At 40.7% G+C, this 18,306-nt stretch overlaps 1 protein-coding gene across 2 annotated transcripts in view; it reads right to left on the reverse strand.

The window, feature by feature from the left end:
- SH3D19 (SH3 domain containing 19) overlaps positions 1–18,306 on the reverse strand; it is a 142,931-nt gene that overhangs the window by 13,795 nt on the left and 110,830 nt on the right. For both annotated transcript variants that reach the window (XM_077477028.1, XM_077477029.1), the window contains exons 9-18: positions 15,853–15,950; positions 15,009–15,067; positions 14,535–14,790; positions 13,531–13,599; positions 11,554–11,694; positions 8,832–8,898; positions 4,316–4,446; positions 1,770–1,825; positions 1,440–1,633; positions 1,031–1,077 (exon numbers count right to left, since the gene is read on the reverse strand). In XM_077477028.1, coding sequence (XP_077333154.1) covers positions 1,031–1,077; positions 1,440–1,633; positions 1,770–1,825; positions 4,316–4,446; positions 8,832–8,898; positions 11,554–11,694; positions 13,531–13,599; positions 14,535–14,790; positions 15,009–15,067; positions 15,853–15,950 — 1,118 coding nt within the window. The remainder of the gene's footprint in view (positions 1–1,030; positions 1,078–1,439; positions 1,634–1,769; positions 1,826–4,315; positions 4,447–8,831; positions 8,899–11,553; positions 11,695–13,530; positions 13,600–14,534; positions 14,791–15,008; positions 15,068–15,852; positions 15,951–18,306) is intronic.

An 18,306-nucleotide genomic window follows, 5' to 3' on the forward strand; every position in this document is an offset into this window, starting at 1 on the left:
CATGCATTCTGCTACATTCCTACATAAAGTGGGACCATGAAGGTCAAATGTAGCCACCTTCTAACAAAAAGTCATATCACAGCAGCAATTTTTTTTTCTCCTATATAGAAGCCACTTTAGAAAAAGAAGGCACTTTTCCCAAGGGCTTGCTCACACTTGACTCAAAATGCTAACTCTTAACGCACACATTAATAGGTGCGTCTGATGTGCGCTTAACGAGTATTAAAAAAAAAAGCGCTAAAAACCACTCCCTCAAAACGCCCCTATGTGCAACTTCGGCGAGAAGTTAACATTTCATGTTATGAATAAATTGGGATTTATGGTCATAAATTCTGACTTGCGCTCCTTTCTCCGTTGTAAGAGGAAGGGGCGGACTCTCAGATGTAAACACTTCAGTGTTTAGATTTGTGACCGCTGTGATTAGTCATCACAACAATCACAAAGTACAGAGCTGCTTAGCTAAGCTCTGTACACCAAGCTGTCCTATGAAGACTCAGATAACAGACATTTATGGGTGCACTGGCAAGCTGAGGGTGATTTCTGAAATGTCCTATATAAACAGCACTGCAGAAATACACATTCATCACTCCTCCATTACTCCTAAAGTAGTTATAAAAGCAATTTTTTTCCTTAAAATAATTTTAAGGATTTGATTGACAGCAGTAGGAGCCAATGACTCTCATTGCTGCCCCTGTTTCCAGTGAGAGCAGGGAGAGAGGAGAGCACTGCTGCAGACAGGCACAGTGCTGGATTGAGAAAGGACTTGGGTAAGTGTTAATAGTGGTTGTGTTTTGTGGGGGGGGCTTAATGCAGAAAATACATTAAGTATAAAATATGTCTTGACTTTAGAACCATTTTAAACATACAGCGGTGGTAGAGTGAAGATATGGCAACATACAGTATTTGACTTAACATAACAATGTACAACCCTGAATTTCATTGCATGACTATTTGGATCTGTATGATCCAAAGATCACTATTACCTATCTTAGTTGACAATCTAGGTTTTGTGGGAAACACAAACACATACCTGTGATGATAATCCAGGCAATTTAATCTTATGTGAATTTCGAACATCTAGAAGATCAAATGAGAAAGAGAAAGATAAGTCAAGCAGTCACCGGTTCAAAACGAAGGCTACAACTAGGGGGTCAAGACAGTTCATATGGCATATAATAAAAAAACAGAAGCATGGATGCCATGGAAATTAATCAGCATTCATCCTTCATTGTTTTACACTAAACTGATGAATGGTGACATCTAGCTGCTAAGTATTAATAAGCTTGGATCATTAGGATTGCTTTCTCACTGCCTTATTACATTAGAAGGGTAATACATTTGTGGAACAGTCATGCAAGCATTCTTACTCCAAAGAGCCACAGCAAGCCATTTATTCCTGTTAAAAAAAAATAACCATGTACAATACAGTACATAATTACCGGATGTCTTGGATGGTAAGTCTTCTAGAATTTCAACAAAGTTGATAGGAAAGATCCCTATGTGTCCTCGTAGCTCCCCTTTAGCCCATTCATCATTAATGTATTCTTTGAGGACAATTGTATCGCCTTCACTGAAGCTCAGTTCATCTTTCTGATCACCTATGAATTCAAATCGTGCCACACACCGTGGGCCCCTGGAATAACCAAACACATATTGGCGATGAGAAGTAATCACTCTTTCTGGGTTTAAACAAGGACACTTTTTGTTAGAACATTGATCGTCTCCTGAATAGTTTACAAAATAGATAATGACAAAAACAGCTTACTTACTTTACAATAGATGCTGAGGAGTGTCTCTTGGGATTTAACTTTTCTGGAACATCAACCTTGGGAATAAGACGGAGGCACGTTATATATGTCAATGTTACTTTCCATTCACTGCAGCCAGCAGAGGGCAGTGCATTACATACGAACACTGGGTGAAAAGCTACAGCTTTAATTCTTAGTGCTGTTTATTTTACACTTCTTCATTAGGTCATTATGGCTAAAAACCTGTACTTTTATTACATGATAAACATATCTTATGTTTACAATACATTATGAGGTTCTTGCTAATTGTCTAAACATAATACCATGTTTGCTCTAAGGAGTAATAAACTTCAATACTGTGATGATTGGACTCCAGCTGGAATTCATTTTTTCAATTTTAGTTATCTGGAAGTCTTGCTGATCTCTTAGCTTCAATATTTTCTAAATCAGTGAACTTAGAAAAGTATGCAGATCAGGAGAGGACTTCACGTGTTGCATACTCTTTCCGGGTCAGTGACTCAAAGTATCAAAGCAAGAGGATTATAAGCCTCTCATAACTGGTCTCCCTGTAATATGGCCAATTCTCTCTAATCAACGTATATGTTCCAGGATATAAAAAAAAAAAAAAAGTTTACGTTAGAAAAGGGTTGTCTTCCTATGTGTAATCAATCTTTTTTTACATGTACAATTTTTCTGCAAATGACCCACAGGGGTTGATTTACTAAAATTGGTGAGTGCAAAATCTGGTGCAGCTCAGCATAGAAACCAATCAGTTTACATTTTTTTGCCAAACCTTAATTGAACAAGCTGATTGGCTACTATGTACAGCTGCACCAGATTTTTCACTTTCCAGTTTTAGTAAATCAACCACACAGAGTCTTGGCAGGCACAGCCAAAGTTAACATTTTACATCTCATCCATAAAAATAGAGAATAATGACAGCATGGTGACCAAAAAACAAAACAAAATTTCAACTGTCAGTTCTTCAGCGCAGATTACTGAAGACAAAACTCACACTTTCACTAATATTTACACAAACTGTCAAAGAGGGACATTTATCAAGCATATTAGTGATAAAAGTAGCTGCAAATCAGGCTGCCTGTCAATTAGCAGATTCCGTGCAACAGTTTTTAGGTGCATTTGCGACCCTTGCATCTGTAATCCTGGGCAGCCAACCAAGACAGATTTACATAGGTCTGCAATATATTAACCACCGTAGGAAGATGTGACAGATTATCTTTCAATATTTTTATTAGTATATTAGTTAGGAAGGTGGACAGAATATAGAATAAAAAAACAAAAATGATTCCTTAGAAATATTTAAAGTATAGTCATCCAGGTAATATAGCCAAGGTAGTGGCATCACAAAGTGTAATATGAGGAGGTTGTCATCAGAATAAAGGAACCGATCTATCAGCGAAGGTATATCAACAATTTACTTAAATGCACAAGATCAATCACAATCAGAGAGACAGCAATAAAGCGATTTACAAGATGGTATTATACACCAGAAAAACTCCACTCCATTTTCCCCTCAGTACCTCAGATATGTTTTAGTGGCTGTATTTCAATAGGATCATTTTCACACATTTTTTGGGGAATGTGAGAAGGTATCTCAGTTATGGAAACTACTTGAGAAAATCTCAGAAAATAACATACGTCTCACTCTCGCCAACTGTCTATTATTTACCCCTATAATAGGACTGACTACCTATCATTTGAGATAGTGATAGTGTTTCTATTCACTGGCTCATTGCATACCACTGGAAATCTTTGTCACTACCTTTAAACCAATTGAAAACAAGAATTAACAATATCATCCTCATGGAAAAAAAAATATATTTTATATCCTAAACAATACAAAACATCTATTTGACAAAAAATGGGACCCTTGGTTTACTCATGCAGAACACCTCTTAAACCCTGAATAAGTCATTTTTATAACCAAAAACTCACTCAGGAATATTCTAACTATATGTATTTTTCTCGATATAGGATATCACATTTTTTACCACTATTTGTACCGAATAAAAAGTTTGTAAACAAATAAAAAAAAATAAAAAAAAGAGAAAAAAGGTAAAAAAAGAGAGAGCAGGATAGGTTGGGAGGTAGCGGAAGGGCGCAGTAAGGAAGGATGACCACCTTGGGGTCTTGTCTTTAAGCCATGGTCCACTAACAGATTTGGCTCATGAGTTAAAAGATCTATTAGGTGGCAATCAAAATTCACCGATAGGAATTGGTGACCCACGAGTCCTGCGTTTTCTTAAATTCAATCAACATGTCCGTGAGGAGGAGACCAATTTTCACTCAAAAGAGACGCACTATTAAGAAGTGGTTAGGAGCAGGTTTAATTCAGTGGTACATGAGAGGAGCCAAAAAAAGCAATCAATGAATGCTACTTATCATAAATCTGTCTCGCGTTTGTCTTAAATTGTCTCACTGCTGCCGTTTAGCATTTCCTGGCTGAGGCAGAATTGATAAATGTTCTACAATTTGGGACAAAAGTCCAGCCTACTACTGTATATCTCTATTACTGTATCCCAAAGCAGCCACATGTAATCACTTACCACAACTCTGATGTGATTGGCAGGAAATATACCAGCGTTTCCTTTACACTTTCCTCTGTACCACTCCTTGTCTACCTTCTCCAGCAGGTATACAATCTCCCCTGAGCTCAGACTTAGGTCATCTTCATGTTCTAAACATTTACAAAAATATGTCTGTTAGCACAAGTCAGCTCAGTGTAAGAATTTTGGCGATGTCACGATGACTGAATTCTCGCACATGCGCGGGAGTGGAAGCCGCGAGGCTGAATATGTTAATGGCTGGCAAGGAGCTCCAGGGGATCACAGTGCTGGAGAACAGGTGAGTATAGCTCCGCTTTAGGGTACCCATATATATATATATATATATAGCCAATAGTGAGAACCCCTATATCAACTGATGCTTAAGTAGCTAATACCAGCCGCAAACAGGCTCAACACAAAGAAGGAAAATATCAGCAGATGACTGAATCCATTCTACATCAGGAGTTGCAATTGTATTGGGACATTTAATATTCAGTAATATTGACTCTTTTTCCAGAGTCCATTAATAAACTGAAAAATCTTGTTATGTGTAAAGAGCATCTCCAAACTGCCATAGGCGCCGTTAGCACCCTCGCATGGAGTTCACAGACAGCCTGATTATTGTGATGTTCAAACTTTGAGCATTTCTTGTAATTTTTTTGCTGTTTACATTCTTCCTTACACTCCTAGGTCAGAGGAGGGCATAGTTTGCTTAGTGAAATACTCCCTACTTAAAGCGGTTGCAAGGGCTCAGCTTGTTATACTTACCTGCTCTGTGCAGTAGTTTTTCACAGAGCAACCCCAACCTGCTTCTTCTGGTGTTCTCTAGCTGGCACTCTTTTTCTGTGTCTGCCCTCATAGCAAATCTGGGCTTGATCCCAAGCTGGGCTGTGTGTGTCCATAGACATGCATGGTGTGGTTCGACTCTGCCCCCTGCTCCATTCTTACAGGATTTTATTGACCGCAGCAGGAGCAATGGCTCCTGCTTCTGTCTCTGTGCCTCTGAGGAGACAGTGAGAGGGGGAGCAGTGATGCTACTCCCAGGCATAGTGCTGGATCAAAAAAGGGGCCAGGTAAGTGTTGGGGGGGGGGGGGGGGGCAGATACTGGAAGCATTTTTACCTTAATGTATACTGAGGGAAAAAAGTATTTAATTTTCAAGGTAGGTTTATTTTAACAGTGGGAGGTAGAATAATGGAAAAATCCAGAAAAATGCATTTAAAAAAAGTTATAAATTGATTTGCATTTTAATGAGTGAACTAAGTATTTGACTCCTTTGCAAAACATGACTTGGTACTTGGTGGCAAAACCCTTGTTGGCAATCACAGAGGTTAGATGTTTCTTGTAGTTGGCCACCAGGTTTGCACACATCTCAGGAGGGATTTTGTCCCACTCCTCTTGCAGATCCTCTCCGAGTCATTAAGGTTTCAAAGCTGACATTTGGTAACTCAAACCTTCATCTCTCTCCACATATTTTCTATGAAATTAAGGTCTGGAGACTGGCTAGGCCACTCCAGGACCTTAATGTGTTTCTTTTTGAGCCACTCCTTTTTTTGCTTTGCCAGTGTGTTTTGGGTCATTGTCATGCTGGAATATCCATCCATGACCCATTTTCAATGCATTGGCTGAGGGAAGGAGGTTCTCGCCCAAGATTTGATAGTACATGGTCCCGTCCACCATCCCTTTGATGTGGGGAAGTTGTCCTGTCCCCTTAGCAGAAAAACACCCCCAAAGCATAATGTTTCCACCCCCATGTTTGACAGTTGGGATAGTGTTCTCGGGGTCACAGGGAGCATTCCTCTTCCAAAAACGGAGAGTTGAGTTGATGCCAAAGAGCTTGATTTTGGTCTCATCTGACCACACTTTAACCCAGGCCTCCTCTGAATCATTCAGATGTTCATTAGCAAACGTCAGACGGGCCTGTACATGTTCTTTCTTGAGCAGGGGGACCTTGTGGATGCTGTAGGATTTCAGTCCTTCACAGCGTAGTGTGTTACCAATTGTTTTCTTGGTGACTATGGTGCCAGCTGCCTTGAGGTCATTGACAAGATTCTCCCATGTAGTTCTGGACTGATTCCTTAATGTTCTCATGATCATTGCAACTCCACAAGACGAGATCTTGCATGGAGCCCCAGACCGAGGGAGATTGACAGTTATTTGAGATTTCTTCCATTTGCAAATAATTGCACCAACTGTTGTTACCCTCTCACCAAGCTGCTTGGCAATGGTCTAGCCCAGGGATATGCAATTAGCGGACCTCCAGCTGTTGCAGAACTACAAGTCCCATGAGGCATAGCAAGACTTTGACAGGCACAGGCATGACACCCAGAGGCAGAGGCATGATGTAATGTGTAGTTTTGCAAAAGCTGGAGGTCCACTAATTGCATATTCCTGGTCTAGCCCATTCCAGCCTGGTGTAGGTCTACAATCTTGTCCATTGTGGAGAGATTGGAATCTGATTGATTGCTTCTGTGAACAGGTGTCTTTTATACAGGTAACAAACAGAGATTAGGAGCACTACCTTTAAAAGTGTGCTATTAATCTCCTCTTGTTACCTGTATAGAAGACACCTGGGAGCCAGAAATATTGCTTGATTGATAAGGAATCAAATACTTATTTCACTCATTAAAATGCAAATCAATTTATAACTTTTTTGAAATGTGTTTTTCTGGATATTTTTATTCTGTCTCTCACTTTTAAAATAAAACTACTATTAAAATTATAGACTGATCATTTCTTTGTCAGTGGACAAACATACAAAATCAGCAGGGGATCAAATACTTTTTTCCCTCACTGTATATAATGCATTGCAGTGATTGTAAGGCCTCATACACACGGACGTTTAAAAAAAAAAAAAAAAGGGCTTTAAAGCTAGTACCGACGCCAGGAAAAAAAGTAGCAGTTTCAGCGCGATTTTATCCGCGTTTTGCATTGGTGTCAATGCACGTTTAGCGGCACTTGCATTCAGCCGCGTTTCTCTGCCTCTATTCAAAATAAATGGTTCCTTATTTGAGCCCATTGATTTGAATAGAAGTCGCACCAGAAGTCAGATCAAGATGATCCGACTTGCGGTGCAACTTGTGTGCTGAGAATCTTGAAGGGGAACCCAGCCAAAATGTAATTTTTTTTTTTGCATGGGGTATCCCCCCCCCCCCCCCCAAAAAAAACAAGACAATACCAGACCCTTATCCGAGCACGCAGCCCGGCAGGTCAAGAAAGGGGTGGGGGGACAAGATTCTCAGCACACAAGTCGCACTGCAAGACGGATCATCTTGATCTGACTTCTGGTGTGACTTATTATCAAATCAATGGGCTCCCATAGGGAACCATTGATTTTGAATAGGGGCAGAGAAACAACGGACAAGGCTTAATGCTGTGTATACCTTGTTTAACGGCGTCTGGCATTTTTACAGCTCTGGCACTGGAGCCTCAGAATTCGCTGGTCCTGGGTTTATTTTTGGAGCTTAAAAACGCCCAATGCCTGTTACAGCTCAAAAACACCATGGTGTGTATGAGGTCACTGAATAACATGAAGTGGCGTTTTTAAGCTACAAAAAAAGCTAAAAAGGCTGCTGTAAATACGTCTGTGTGTATAAGGTCTAAAGATGCATAATTTTTTTTTCACATTTTCTTATTTGGGAAAAGAAGGACGTTTCTAGATTACACAGGTGACAAGATACCCAAAGAAGAAAAAGAACTTGGCCATAAGTACAAAAAGTGTCCATCAACATTTGATTTCCAAAAGGTATAATATAAGTTGGGGAAATGTAATGAATAATACAGTTAGACTAGACAAGGAACAAAGATATGCAAATAGTCAATGTTGATTCCATCAGATACATAATTTAGTAAAAATAACAAACATGTCATACTAACCTGCTCTGCGCAATGGTTTTGCATGGAGCAGCCCTGCTCCTTCTCTTCTGGAGTCCTCCTCCCTTTTTATTATCCCCATACCAAGTCTACTGCTATTGGGGCCCTCAATCATGAGTCGGGATGCGTGCATCTATTGACACACATACACAGTGAGGTTCGGCCTCGCCCCCGCTTCCCTCCTTACTGGATTTGATTGACAGCAACAGGAGTCAATGGTTGCCTCCACGTCCATTAGGCGAGAGAGAGAGAGGCACAGAGCTGGAACAAGATCGGGCTCAGGTAAGTAGTTAGGTGGGGCTTGGGGAAGGGAGTAGCTGATTACAGAAGTTTTTTTTTTTTACCTTAATACAGAAAATACATTAAGGTAAATAACCTTATGCCTTTACAACTGCTTTAAGGTAGAAAAAAACCTTATGCCTTTAGAACCACTTTAGTTTGTCATTAATTGAACCTTGCAAATACCATGGCCTTTACAAACACTAAAAGTTAATATTGCTATAGTTAAAAATTACAGTCAAGTGTAATTACAGTGGTTAAAAACAAATGATAGATTGAAAATTGACAGACAGCCCAACCAACTGATTTTTTTTAAATCTAAAACGTGTATGAATGAATAGTATATAACAAATCACTTTACTTACCTCCTGCATAGTCATGTAGCACTAGTGCATGAGGAGTATGGCTGTCCTCCATTCTAGGCAGCACATCCTAGGAAGGGCAGAGTCATAAGGCAACGTTTAATATTAAAGCCATTAAAACTGTAAAATACTACTATACTGTTAATTGTCTAGCATTCTCAAAGCCTGGAACTTTCTGAAACTTGTTCTGTGTTCCCAGTTCTGTGCCTCCTAAGTTATAATTATATTTAAAAGATAACAAGCCTTTTTTGTAGAGCCCCCAAGCAATCTTATCCTTGTTGAAGCTGAACTTTTATTTTTATTTTTAAATTTGTGGGGGGGATACAGCATTACAGACATTCCTTGTGGTATCCCATTACCTGCAGGCAGTTGCTTCTGCTAAAAATCTTCCATACAGTGCCTTCTTCATAGCCGCTAGAGTAAAAAAGTTGCGGTGCTCACCTACCTCCTTCAGCTTCCTCTGATATTCACACAGCTTCTATTGTTATTGTCCTTAAATGCATCGTGTTCTGTGAAAGGAGAAGCAGTTGAATGACAGGATGTCCCCTGCTTATTCAGAGAACACGATACATTGTGGGAGCATATTAGCAGGAGTTCTGTGGATGGCGGAGAGAGTAGAAAGGGGCTGGCAAGTGAAACAACTTTTCTTAGAGGCAGCGACAGCTCTGGGGGTGGCGCAGCAGGGAAGATTTTTTAGCAGAAGCAGCCACCTGCAAGTAATGAGGGACATACCATTTATAATGTGCATGTTGCATCAACCCCAAAAAAACAAAAATACTAAAAATTCAGCTTTAGGCTGTATAGCAATGTTTCACACCATACACACGCACACACACCATATAATATAGACACATACATATATAAATAATTTCAGAAATTTTTACACCTTTAATGTGACCTATAAACTGTACAACTCAGTTAAACAACAAACCAAAATGTTTTAGGTGGAGGGAAGTAAAAATAAAAAACTAAAATAATATGGTTGCATAGGTGTGCACACCTTTATACTAATACTTTGTTGAAGTACCTTTTGATTTTATTACAGCACTCAGTCATTTTGGGTATAAGTCTATCAACATGGCACATCTTGACTTGCCACAATTTGCCCACTCTTCTTTGAAAAACACTCCAAATCTGTCAGATTGCGGGGGCATCTCCTTTGCACAGCCCTCTTCAGAACACCCCGCAGATTTTCAATTGAATTCAGGTCTGGGCTCTGGCTGTGCCATTCCAAAACTTTAATCCTCTGGTGAAGCCATTCCTTTGTTTATTTGGCTGTATGCTTTGGGTCGTTGTCTTGCTGAAAGATGAAGTTCCCTCTTCATGTTCAGCTTTCTAGCAGAAGTCTGAAGGTTTTGTGCCAATATTAGGCTAACAACTAAGGCCCCTGTTGGAGCTAAAGAAAAGCAGCCATAAAGCATGATGCTGCCATCACCATGCTTCATATGGGAATGGTGTTCTTTTGGTGATTTGCATTGTTGTTTTTTTGCCAAATAAGTCTTTTGGAATTATGGTCAAAGAATTCAAAGAGTTTGGTTTTATCAGACCAGAACACATTTTCCCCACATGCTTTTGGGAGACTTCAGATGTGTTTTTGCAAAATTTAGCTGGGCTTGGATGTTTTTCTTCATAAGAAAAGGCTTCTGTCTCACCACTCTACCCCATAGCCCAGACATAAGAATACGGGAGATTGTTGTCACATGTACCACACAGCCAGATATTCCTGCAGCTCCTTCAAATGTTGCTGTAGGCCTCTTGGCAGCCTCCCTGTTGTGCCATATTTTCTCCACTTGATGAGGACCATCTTCACTGTGTTCCATGTTATATCGAATGCCTTGGAAATTCCTTTGTACCCTTCTCCTGACTGATACCTTTTAACAATGAGATCCCTCTGATGCTTTGGAAGCTCTCTGTAGACCAGTGTTTCTCAAATCCAGTCCTCAGGGCCCCCCAACAGGTCATGTTTTCAGGTTTTCCATTATTTTTCACAGGTGATTTGATCAGTTTCACTGCCTTAGCAATTACCACAGCCGTTTCATCTGAGGGAAATCCTGAAAACATGACCTGTTGGGGGGGGGGAGGGGGGGGGCTGAGGACTGGATTTGAGAAACACTGCTGTAGACCATGGCTTTTTCTGTAGGATGCGACTAAGAAAATGTCAGGAAAGACCTACTAGATCAGCTGAACTTTATCCGGGGTTAATCAGAGGCACTTTAAAATGATGACTTCTATTTAACATGAGTTGGAATGTAACTGCTTAATTATGAACACAGCTACATCCCCAGTTATAAGGGGGTGTGCACACTTATGCAACCACATTGTTTTATTTTTTTCAATTGAGCTGTACAGTTTATAGGTCACAATAAAGGTGGAAAACGTTCTAAAATGATTTATCTTTGTCTAAGTTTTTTACATCACAGAACCCCGACATTTTAACAGGGAGGTCTAGACCTTTTTATATCCACTGTGTATATATTTTAGTATAAATTAAGTGTACAGTATGTGTGTGAGATAAGTGCCTCCCTTTTACTCCACTAGAAATAGATCAATGCATCCGTTCTCAAAAGTCACAGAAGAAGCCCACATTAAGACCAAAACATGGCCATGTATACCTATCCTAACTATTACCTCCTTGCCCATTTATTTATCATTAAATACCCCAGATATAAACACTGTAGTGAGACTGATATTAAACGTCAAGGTACTATATTAGGGGGTTTCTTACTTTCTGTCTGTTTTCCACACTGTCATCTAGTGGAGTAATGATCTTCATGTTGGTCACTTTAACATCCCCTGTTATACCACCTTTCTGGCAATGGATGCGACTGTTATCTGTTTGTTCCAGCAACACCAACACCTCTCCTCGCTGTAGGTATAGAGACACAACACGATTTATAGTTAACATAATACAAATACACTGCTAAATATTAATATTACAATCTTTTTTTTCCCCAAATAAGTGAAAGAAGCTCAGGTGACACAGCCCGAATTATCATAATATATACAAGGTCTGTCTGGGAAAAAGTTTAGGCTTTGTGAATATAAACGTTAACTTTTTGCACAACCTCAATATAGCCTGGCAGGCAAGAAGAGTGGACTGGAATGTGTATGCGTGAACAATAAGGACTTCACTGTACTAGTTAGTGGGGACACTAGTCACCGTTGAGTGAACATGTATACTCTGTGTGGCCATCGCTTTCAAAAAGACTGAGCGAGTAGAGCAAAGAATATGCATCGATATTTTTGTGTTAAGCTTGAACATTCCTCCGTTGAGAACCATTTGGATGATTTAGAGGGCTTTTGGGGATGATGTAATGAGTGCAGTGCAAATAAAAGTTTGGCACAAATGCTTCAAAGATGATTGAGAATCTGTTGAAAGTTATCCATGTTCTGGAAGCCTGCAACAAGCAGAATACCTGAGAATGTTGAACATGTACAGGCTGCAATCAACAAAGATCGGCGATTGACCAGGTCTTGGCATTAAATGGGTATGGGTATGATGCAGAAACTAAGGCCCAGTTGTCCCAATGGAAGTCGCCTAGTTCTACACACCCGAAGAAGGCACCACAAAATTGCAGTAAGTTCCAGACCATGTTAACTGTGTTTTTTGATTAGGAAGGTTTTGTCCATCACAAGTACATGCCTCCAGGCCAAACAATTAACAAAGAGTACTATCTGAATGTTCTTTTACAGTTGAGAAATGCAATACAATGAAAATGGCCACAGCTATGGGCAACTGGTGATTGGCAGCTTCATCACAACAATGCGCCCACCTGTGTATCACATCTCGTGCAGCGTTTTGTGGTGAAACATCAAATCACCCAGGTGACTCCTTACAGCCCAGATTTGGAGCCCTGTGACCCCTGGCTTTTCCCAAAACTAAAATCACCTTTGAAAGGGAAGAAATTTAAGACCATCGATGAGATTTAGGAAAATACAATGAGGCAGCTGATGGCGATCCCAAGAAAGGATTTTGCAGAGCTTTATGAACAGCAGAAGAGGTGCTGGGAGAACTACTGTATGTGAGGTCCCAAGGTGCTTACTTTGAAGGGGACTGAGGCACCATTGTCCTATGTACATACATTGTTATCTTGTATCTTCTTCAGTAAATGTCTCTATTTTTCACACTAAGGTCTTATTTACATGAGGCATACATCCTTCATGCATTCGGTGCCATACACTAACAACTTCACATTGGGACCAGTGGCTGTGTCCGTCAGCCACTGTATCCCAATTGACAGCTATGGGACTGCCTGCACAGGGATTCAAGGGAACACCCATGCATCCACGTGCTGGTAAACATGGCCCTTCATGGGTATACGGTTATGTACACCTTGTGTGAACAAGGCCTAAAAAGTAAATTTCCTTCTTCTGAACCCACCCTTCTTATTTATTTATTTTTATGTTTGTTTTAATTTTTTTTCTACTCCAACCTATCCCTTTTCCTCCATTGTTGTCTGGGTGAGATTAACATGCTCTGCTCCTGGTGCCTCCTTGAATATGGACATCATGTACCCCTGGAGGCATCGACTTCCATTCAGCAGATGGAGGAGAAGGACAGCCTGGAATAGACAGCCGCCTCCCAAAGATGTCACGGAAGAGGATGGCAGAGGTGAACACAGGGCACATGCTCACATAATATTTATATAACTATATCTTAGCACCATGTTTTACACATAATAAGCTGTTACTGTAGATTTACCTTGCATGACAGCTCTCGAGGGTTACTAGCTACAATATCCTTCTCAGCAATTCCATGAGGAAGAGGCAGCTAAAACAGAAAACAGTCACCCATGAGTATACTATATGCTGTAGTGTCACTGCTACAACAAAATAATAATACACACTGAGAACAGGCAAGATTCTTTTTTTGATCTTTAGGTCGACCAGCTTTTTAATTTTTCTATTTGTGTAATTACAGTTATCATAAATCAACTCACAGCACAGACTCCCTAAGCACAATCATTTTTATCTGCTGGTGTACACATTTCATTTCTCAGACTGTTCATGACCATAGCAAGTGGTAATAGAGCCAAGACTATATTTAGACATCATGCTGCTTTAGGCATACCTGAAAGATGACACACCTTGTACAAACCCTGCCCATTGTGTCATGTGATTATTCTAGCAACAACTGCTGGAATGTGCTACTGAAGACAAAATGTTGTCTGCTTTACATCCAACCAGAGAGTCTGTTTCATGTGTCCTGAACTATAAAGAGCCCCCCGACTGATCTCAAAAACTCCTGCACCCTACAGTTCTGGATATAGCTTTAAGGCTGGATTCACACTGCCACACGGAGCGGCTTCACAGCAGGGGTGCGGTGCGTTTTTTTTGGGGGGCTGAATTTGGACCTGAAGCGGAACAAGAAGACACACAGGACTCCTGTGGAATTCGCTCTGGAGCCACTTTGGAGACATGTGAACCGGCTCCATAGAGAGCCGGTCTCAATCTCCCGACATGCGAATTAGATGCGGGGGGAAACCCGTATCCAATTCGCAATAGTGTGAACCCAGCCTTAAAGTCCAGAGCTAGCCAGAAGAGGAAATTAAAAAAAATTATCACAATTTGTAAAATGTTGACGCTTGTGTTGCCCCCTCTATCTCTGCTGCCTTGGACACTGACCCACAAGTGCTATTGTAGTAAATATAGTACTGGAAAGAGGCCTGTACTTACATCAGTAGAAGAAAAACCTATAGAACTCACCGTGTATTTATTATACAGAGGATGCCCAGGTTTAGGTCGAGGAGGTAGATCTGGTTGCTGTCTCTTTAATACTTGACTCTTTGATCTGTTGATACCAGATGTGTTCTGTTTTGCACCAAGGCCTGCATCAGAGGATGAACGAGGAAAGGCATCTCGATTTGAGGCATTTCTGGAAACTTTGGGAGGTGGTGGTCGACCTGGGGGACCTTTCAGTGGAGGCTGCTGTGCAGTTTCCATTACTTTAACACCAGCTGGCCTAGACAGGAATGTAATGTAAAATTATACCATCAAAAGGAGACTGCTTCCTGACTAAGTACAGGAACGGCCAACATCAATTGCAGATGTTTATGAAACCTTATTGCTAAGCAATGTACAGAGAGTTCTTGATATTTTGGGAGAAACAAAAAATACAGAGAAATTAATTCCCAAATGTGTTTAATATGACTTACTTTACAAAATATATACAGTGCATACCTAGTCGGCAGAACTGGCTTTGTCCAAGGCTCTTCTGTACTATCAAATGTTTCCCATTCCTGCAACAGAAAAAAGTTTGATTCAGTATATGAAGTACTGTAAATAGTAAGAACGATTTCAAAATTTTAACAAAACTAAAAAAGAAAATGGGGTGCAGGCCGTACCATTTTACTTCACAGCCATGCTATTTTAATTACATGTTTTCAGTGACTACCTCATTTAAATTCAAAGTATATGTAAACCTATTTACCAAAATCTCACATACTGTAAACTTTAACATGTTAGGTCATTTTCAACATTTGTAAGTCTGTAGCTTACCATTAAAACAGTACCTGGAGATCCTGCCATGAAGGTCCTTGCTCAAGCTATTCCTGTTAAAGGGTAACAATGCTTTGTTCCTGTTCCTCAACTATGACCATTTATTATATCCCTGTTCTATAGTCTTCTGATGGACTAGAATTGTCAATTTTAACACACATTATTAGAGAGGCACGGTCCACTGTTGTCACCATCAGGATCACTAGAAAATTCCATGCAGCCATCCCTAGAGTGCATGCATTAAACAAAAAGTGGCTGCAGGAGATTTGTAGCACTGAGATTCAACAGAGAAGAAAGATGAAAACAAGTTTAAAATAAAAAATAAAAAATCAGTTGCTTATGCTTTGGTAAACTACATGTCATTCAGTTGGGATTTACATTTTTTTTTGTCATGCTGGGCTATAGGGGTTCATGTCTATGTACATCAGTTACAGCCAGTACAAATAGAAAGAACCGTTATAAAAAGACAATATATAAATAACTGGCGAACACCAGACAAAATGAAGAGATACTGTATAGTACTTACTTTTCTAACCATAGGGCGTGCTCTTGTAGCAGATTTATTGTAAAGACCAACTGGTTTTTCTGCAGGAAGCGGTGGGGGAGCCTGAAGTTCTTCACATGCTGTATACACAGGAAGACACTATGATCTTTCATGGAAGACTAGTCAACATAAGAAACTAGGGATAAATGCTAACTGCAGGATATAAAAGCCTATAACCAAACGATTACATAGAATATAAAGAATTATAATGAACTAATGAAACACCAAGAAGCCCTGATGTATAGGTAAACGCACAGAAAAATTGGAAGACCAGGACAAAACTAAAAAGCAAAGCATTGCCATAAATTTTAACTGTTCTTCACGCTACTAAAAATGTGTTTTTGGTATGTGTCCCTTTTGGAGAGATTTGCTATTATTTCCGGACTCGACAGGAAAGGACAGAAAATCCTGGCAAGAGGAGCACAGCAAATAACAAATAACAATTTGACAGAGGTTCTAACCTTTAAACCTCTCTATCTGAAGTGAAATAAATGTTTTGGCTGGGTTTGGACTTAGCCATGACTATGCAGTCAACTAAATAGGCTTCAGGGGTATAACCATGCAGGTGAGCACTTTGCATACCCCCACATATTTTTAAGCATCCCATACATTACAGTTATTTTCGTTCAACCAGAGGATTGTGTTTTGACAGTGGAGATACTTCCCCGCCGTCAGAACACACTGATCAGCGCTGTCAGCTATGGCCGGCGGGGTTAATTGAAAGGCATTTATTAGTCAGGGCAGTAGTACAAAAGTCAATCTACTGTACAATCAGGGTGCCCATACATGGATCCTAATTTGGCCAGTCCCTGCTGAATCGGCTTAAAATAAAATATGGATATCAGTGTGTCCCTTAACATAAAATAAGTACGGTAGTACTCTGATGGGAATATTTTATGAGCAACACTGATGGGGACACGGATGGGCATATTTTGTTGTGCCCATCAGAGTGCCCCTCAACATAAAATGTGCCCATCAGCATGCAAGGTTATTTTATGTTAAGGGTCACGCTGATGGGCATATTTTATGTTAAGGGCGACTCTGATGGGTACAGCAAAATATGCCCATCTGTGTGCCCCTCAACCTAAAATGTGCCCATCAGTGTTGCTCTTAAAATAAAATATGGCCATGAGAGTGCCCCCCAACATAAAATAAGTAGCACTCCGATGAGCATATTTTATGTTACATAACATTAACAAACTATGCCCATCAGAGTGCTACTTATTTTATGTTAAGGGTCACGCTGACGGGCATATTTTATTTGATCTTAAAATAAAATATGCCCATCAGAGTTCCCCTTGACATAAAATAAGTAGCATGATGATGGGCACATCTTATGTTAAGGGGCACTCTGATAGGCACAACAAATTATGCCCATCAGTGTGCCACTTAGGAAAAATGTACTCCACATACCTTGAGCTCAGGAGTAGTCAGCACAAGCTGCAGTGGGGCGGAAGAGCGGGATATATCAGGAGCAGGAAGCTGGGAGCCGCGAGTGGCAGGGTGGAGCAGGGGTGCTCGTGACAGAAGACAGGGAGCCGTGAGTAGCAGGTGGGCGGGGTAGAGCACGCACATGACGTCCCATCCGGCCAGGCGCTCTTGTGTCAGATGACTGAGAGCGAGAGGCACCGTCAGGAGGCGGGGCGTACACACGTCACTGATTGCTGGGAAAACCGCAGTACCAGCAAACCAGTGACTGCTACTACACTGGCAGTGTGGTGGTTCGGGCAAGAGTATCGCTCAGTCCATGCCCGGACCACCATTTAATGACTGCTGCTCTAGGCCTTATTCATAGATTCTATAGTAAGAACTGTGCGACTTGTCCAGCAGTGAATTTCAGGCTTCAGCTACTGCAGAGAGATCCATAAGGGAAGGGGGATTAATTCCAGTAACTGCCTCACCCCTCCGGCCACGCCAATCACCCTCCATGTGATAAGGGACTATATACAAGACTTTAGTAATGAGAACGGAATCATTAGCAGCAACCAGCATGGATAACCTAAGCAGGGCAATGACTTCTCCCCAGGATGTGGAAGGAAACCTTTCAAAAAGATCTGAACAAATGAATTCGGAAAGGAGGGGGGGTGAGGCAACTATATGGAAAATTAGGTTTAATGTAGAAAAACTTAAAATAATGCATTTGGTTGGCAAAAATATGAATGCAATCTATACACTGGGGGGACTGGGGGGTCCTAGTAGATGATATGCTCAGCAATGGCATGCAATGCCAAGCTGCTGCTAACAAAGCAAACAGAATATTGGCATGCATCAAAAAGGGGATCAACTCCAGAGATAAAACGATAATTCTCCCACTCTACAACACTCTGGTCCGGCCACACCTAGAGTATGCTGTCCAGTTATGGGCACCAGTCCTCCGGAAGGATGTGCTGGAAACGGAGCAAGTACAAAGAAGGGCAACAAAGCTAATAAAGGGCT

Source organism: Lithobates pipiens, unplaced genomic scaffold, assembly GCF_037356315.1.
Source record: "Lithobates pipiens isolate NorthernLeopardFrog02 unplaced genomic scaffold, aLitPip1_a1.2 Scaffold_13, whole genome shotgun sequence".
Taxonomy (NCBI): domain Eukaryota; kingdom Metazoa; phylum Chordata; class Amphibia; order Anura; family Ranidae; genus Lithobates; species Lithobates pipiens.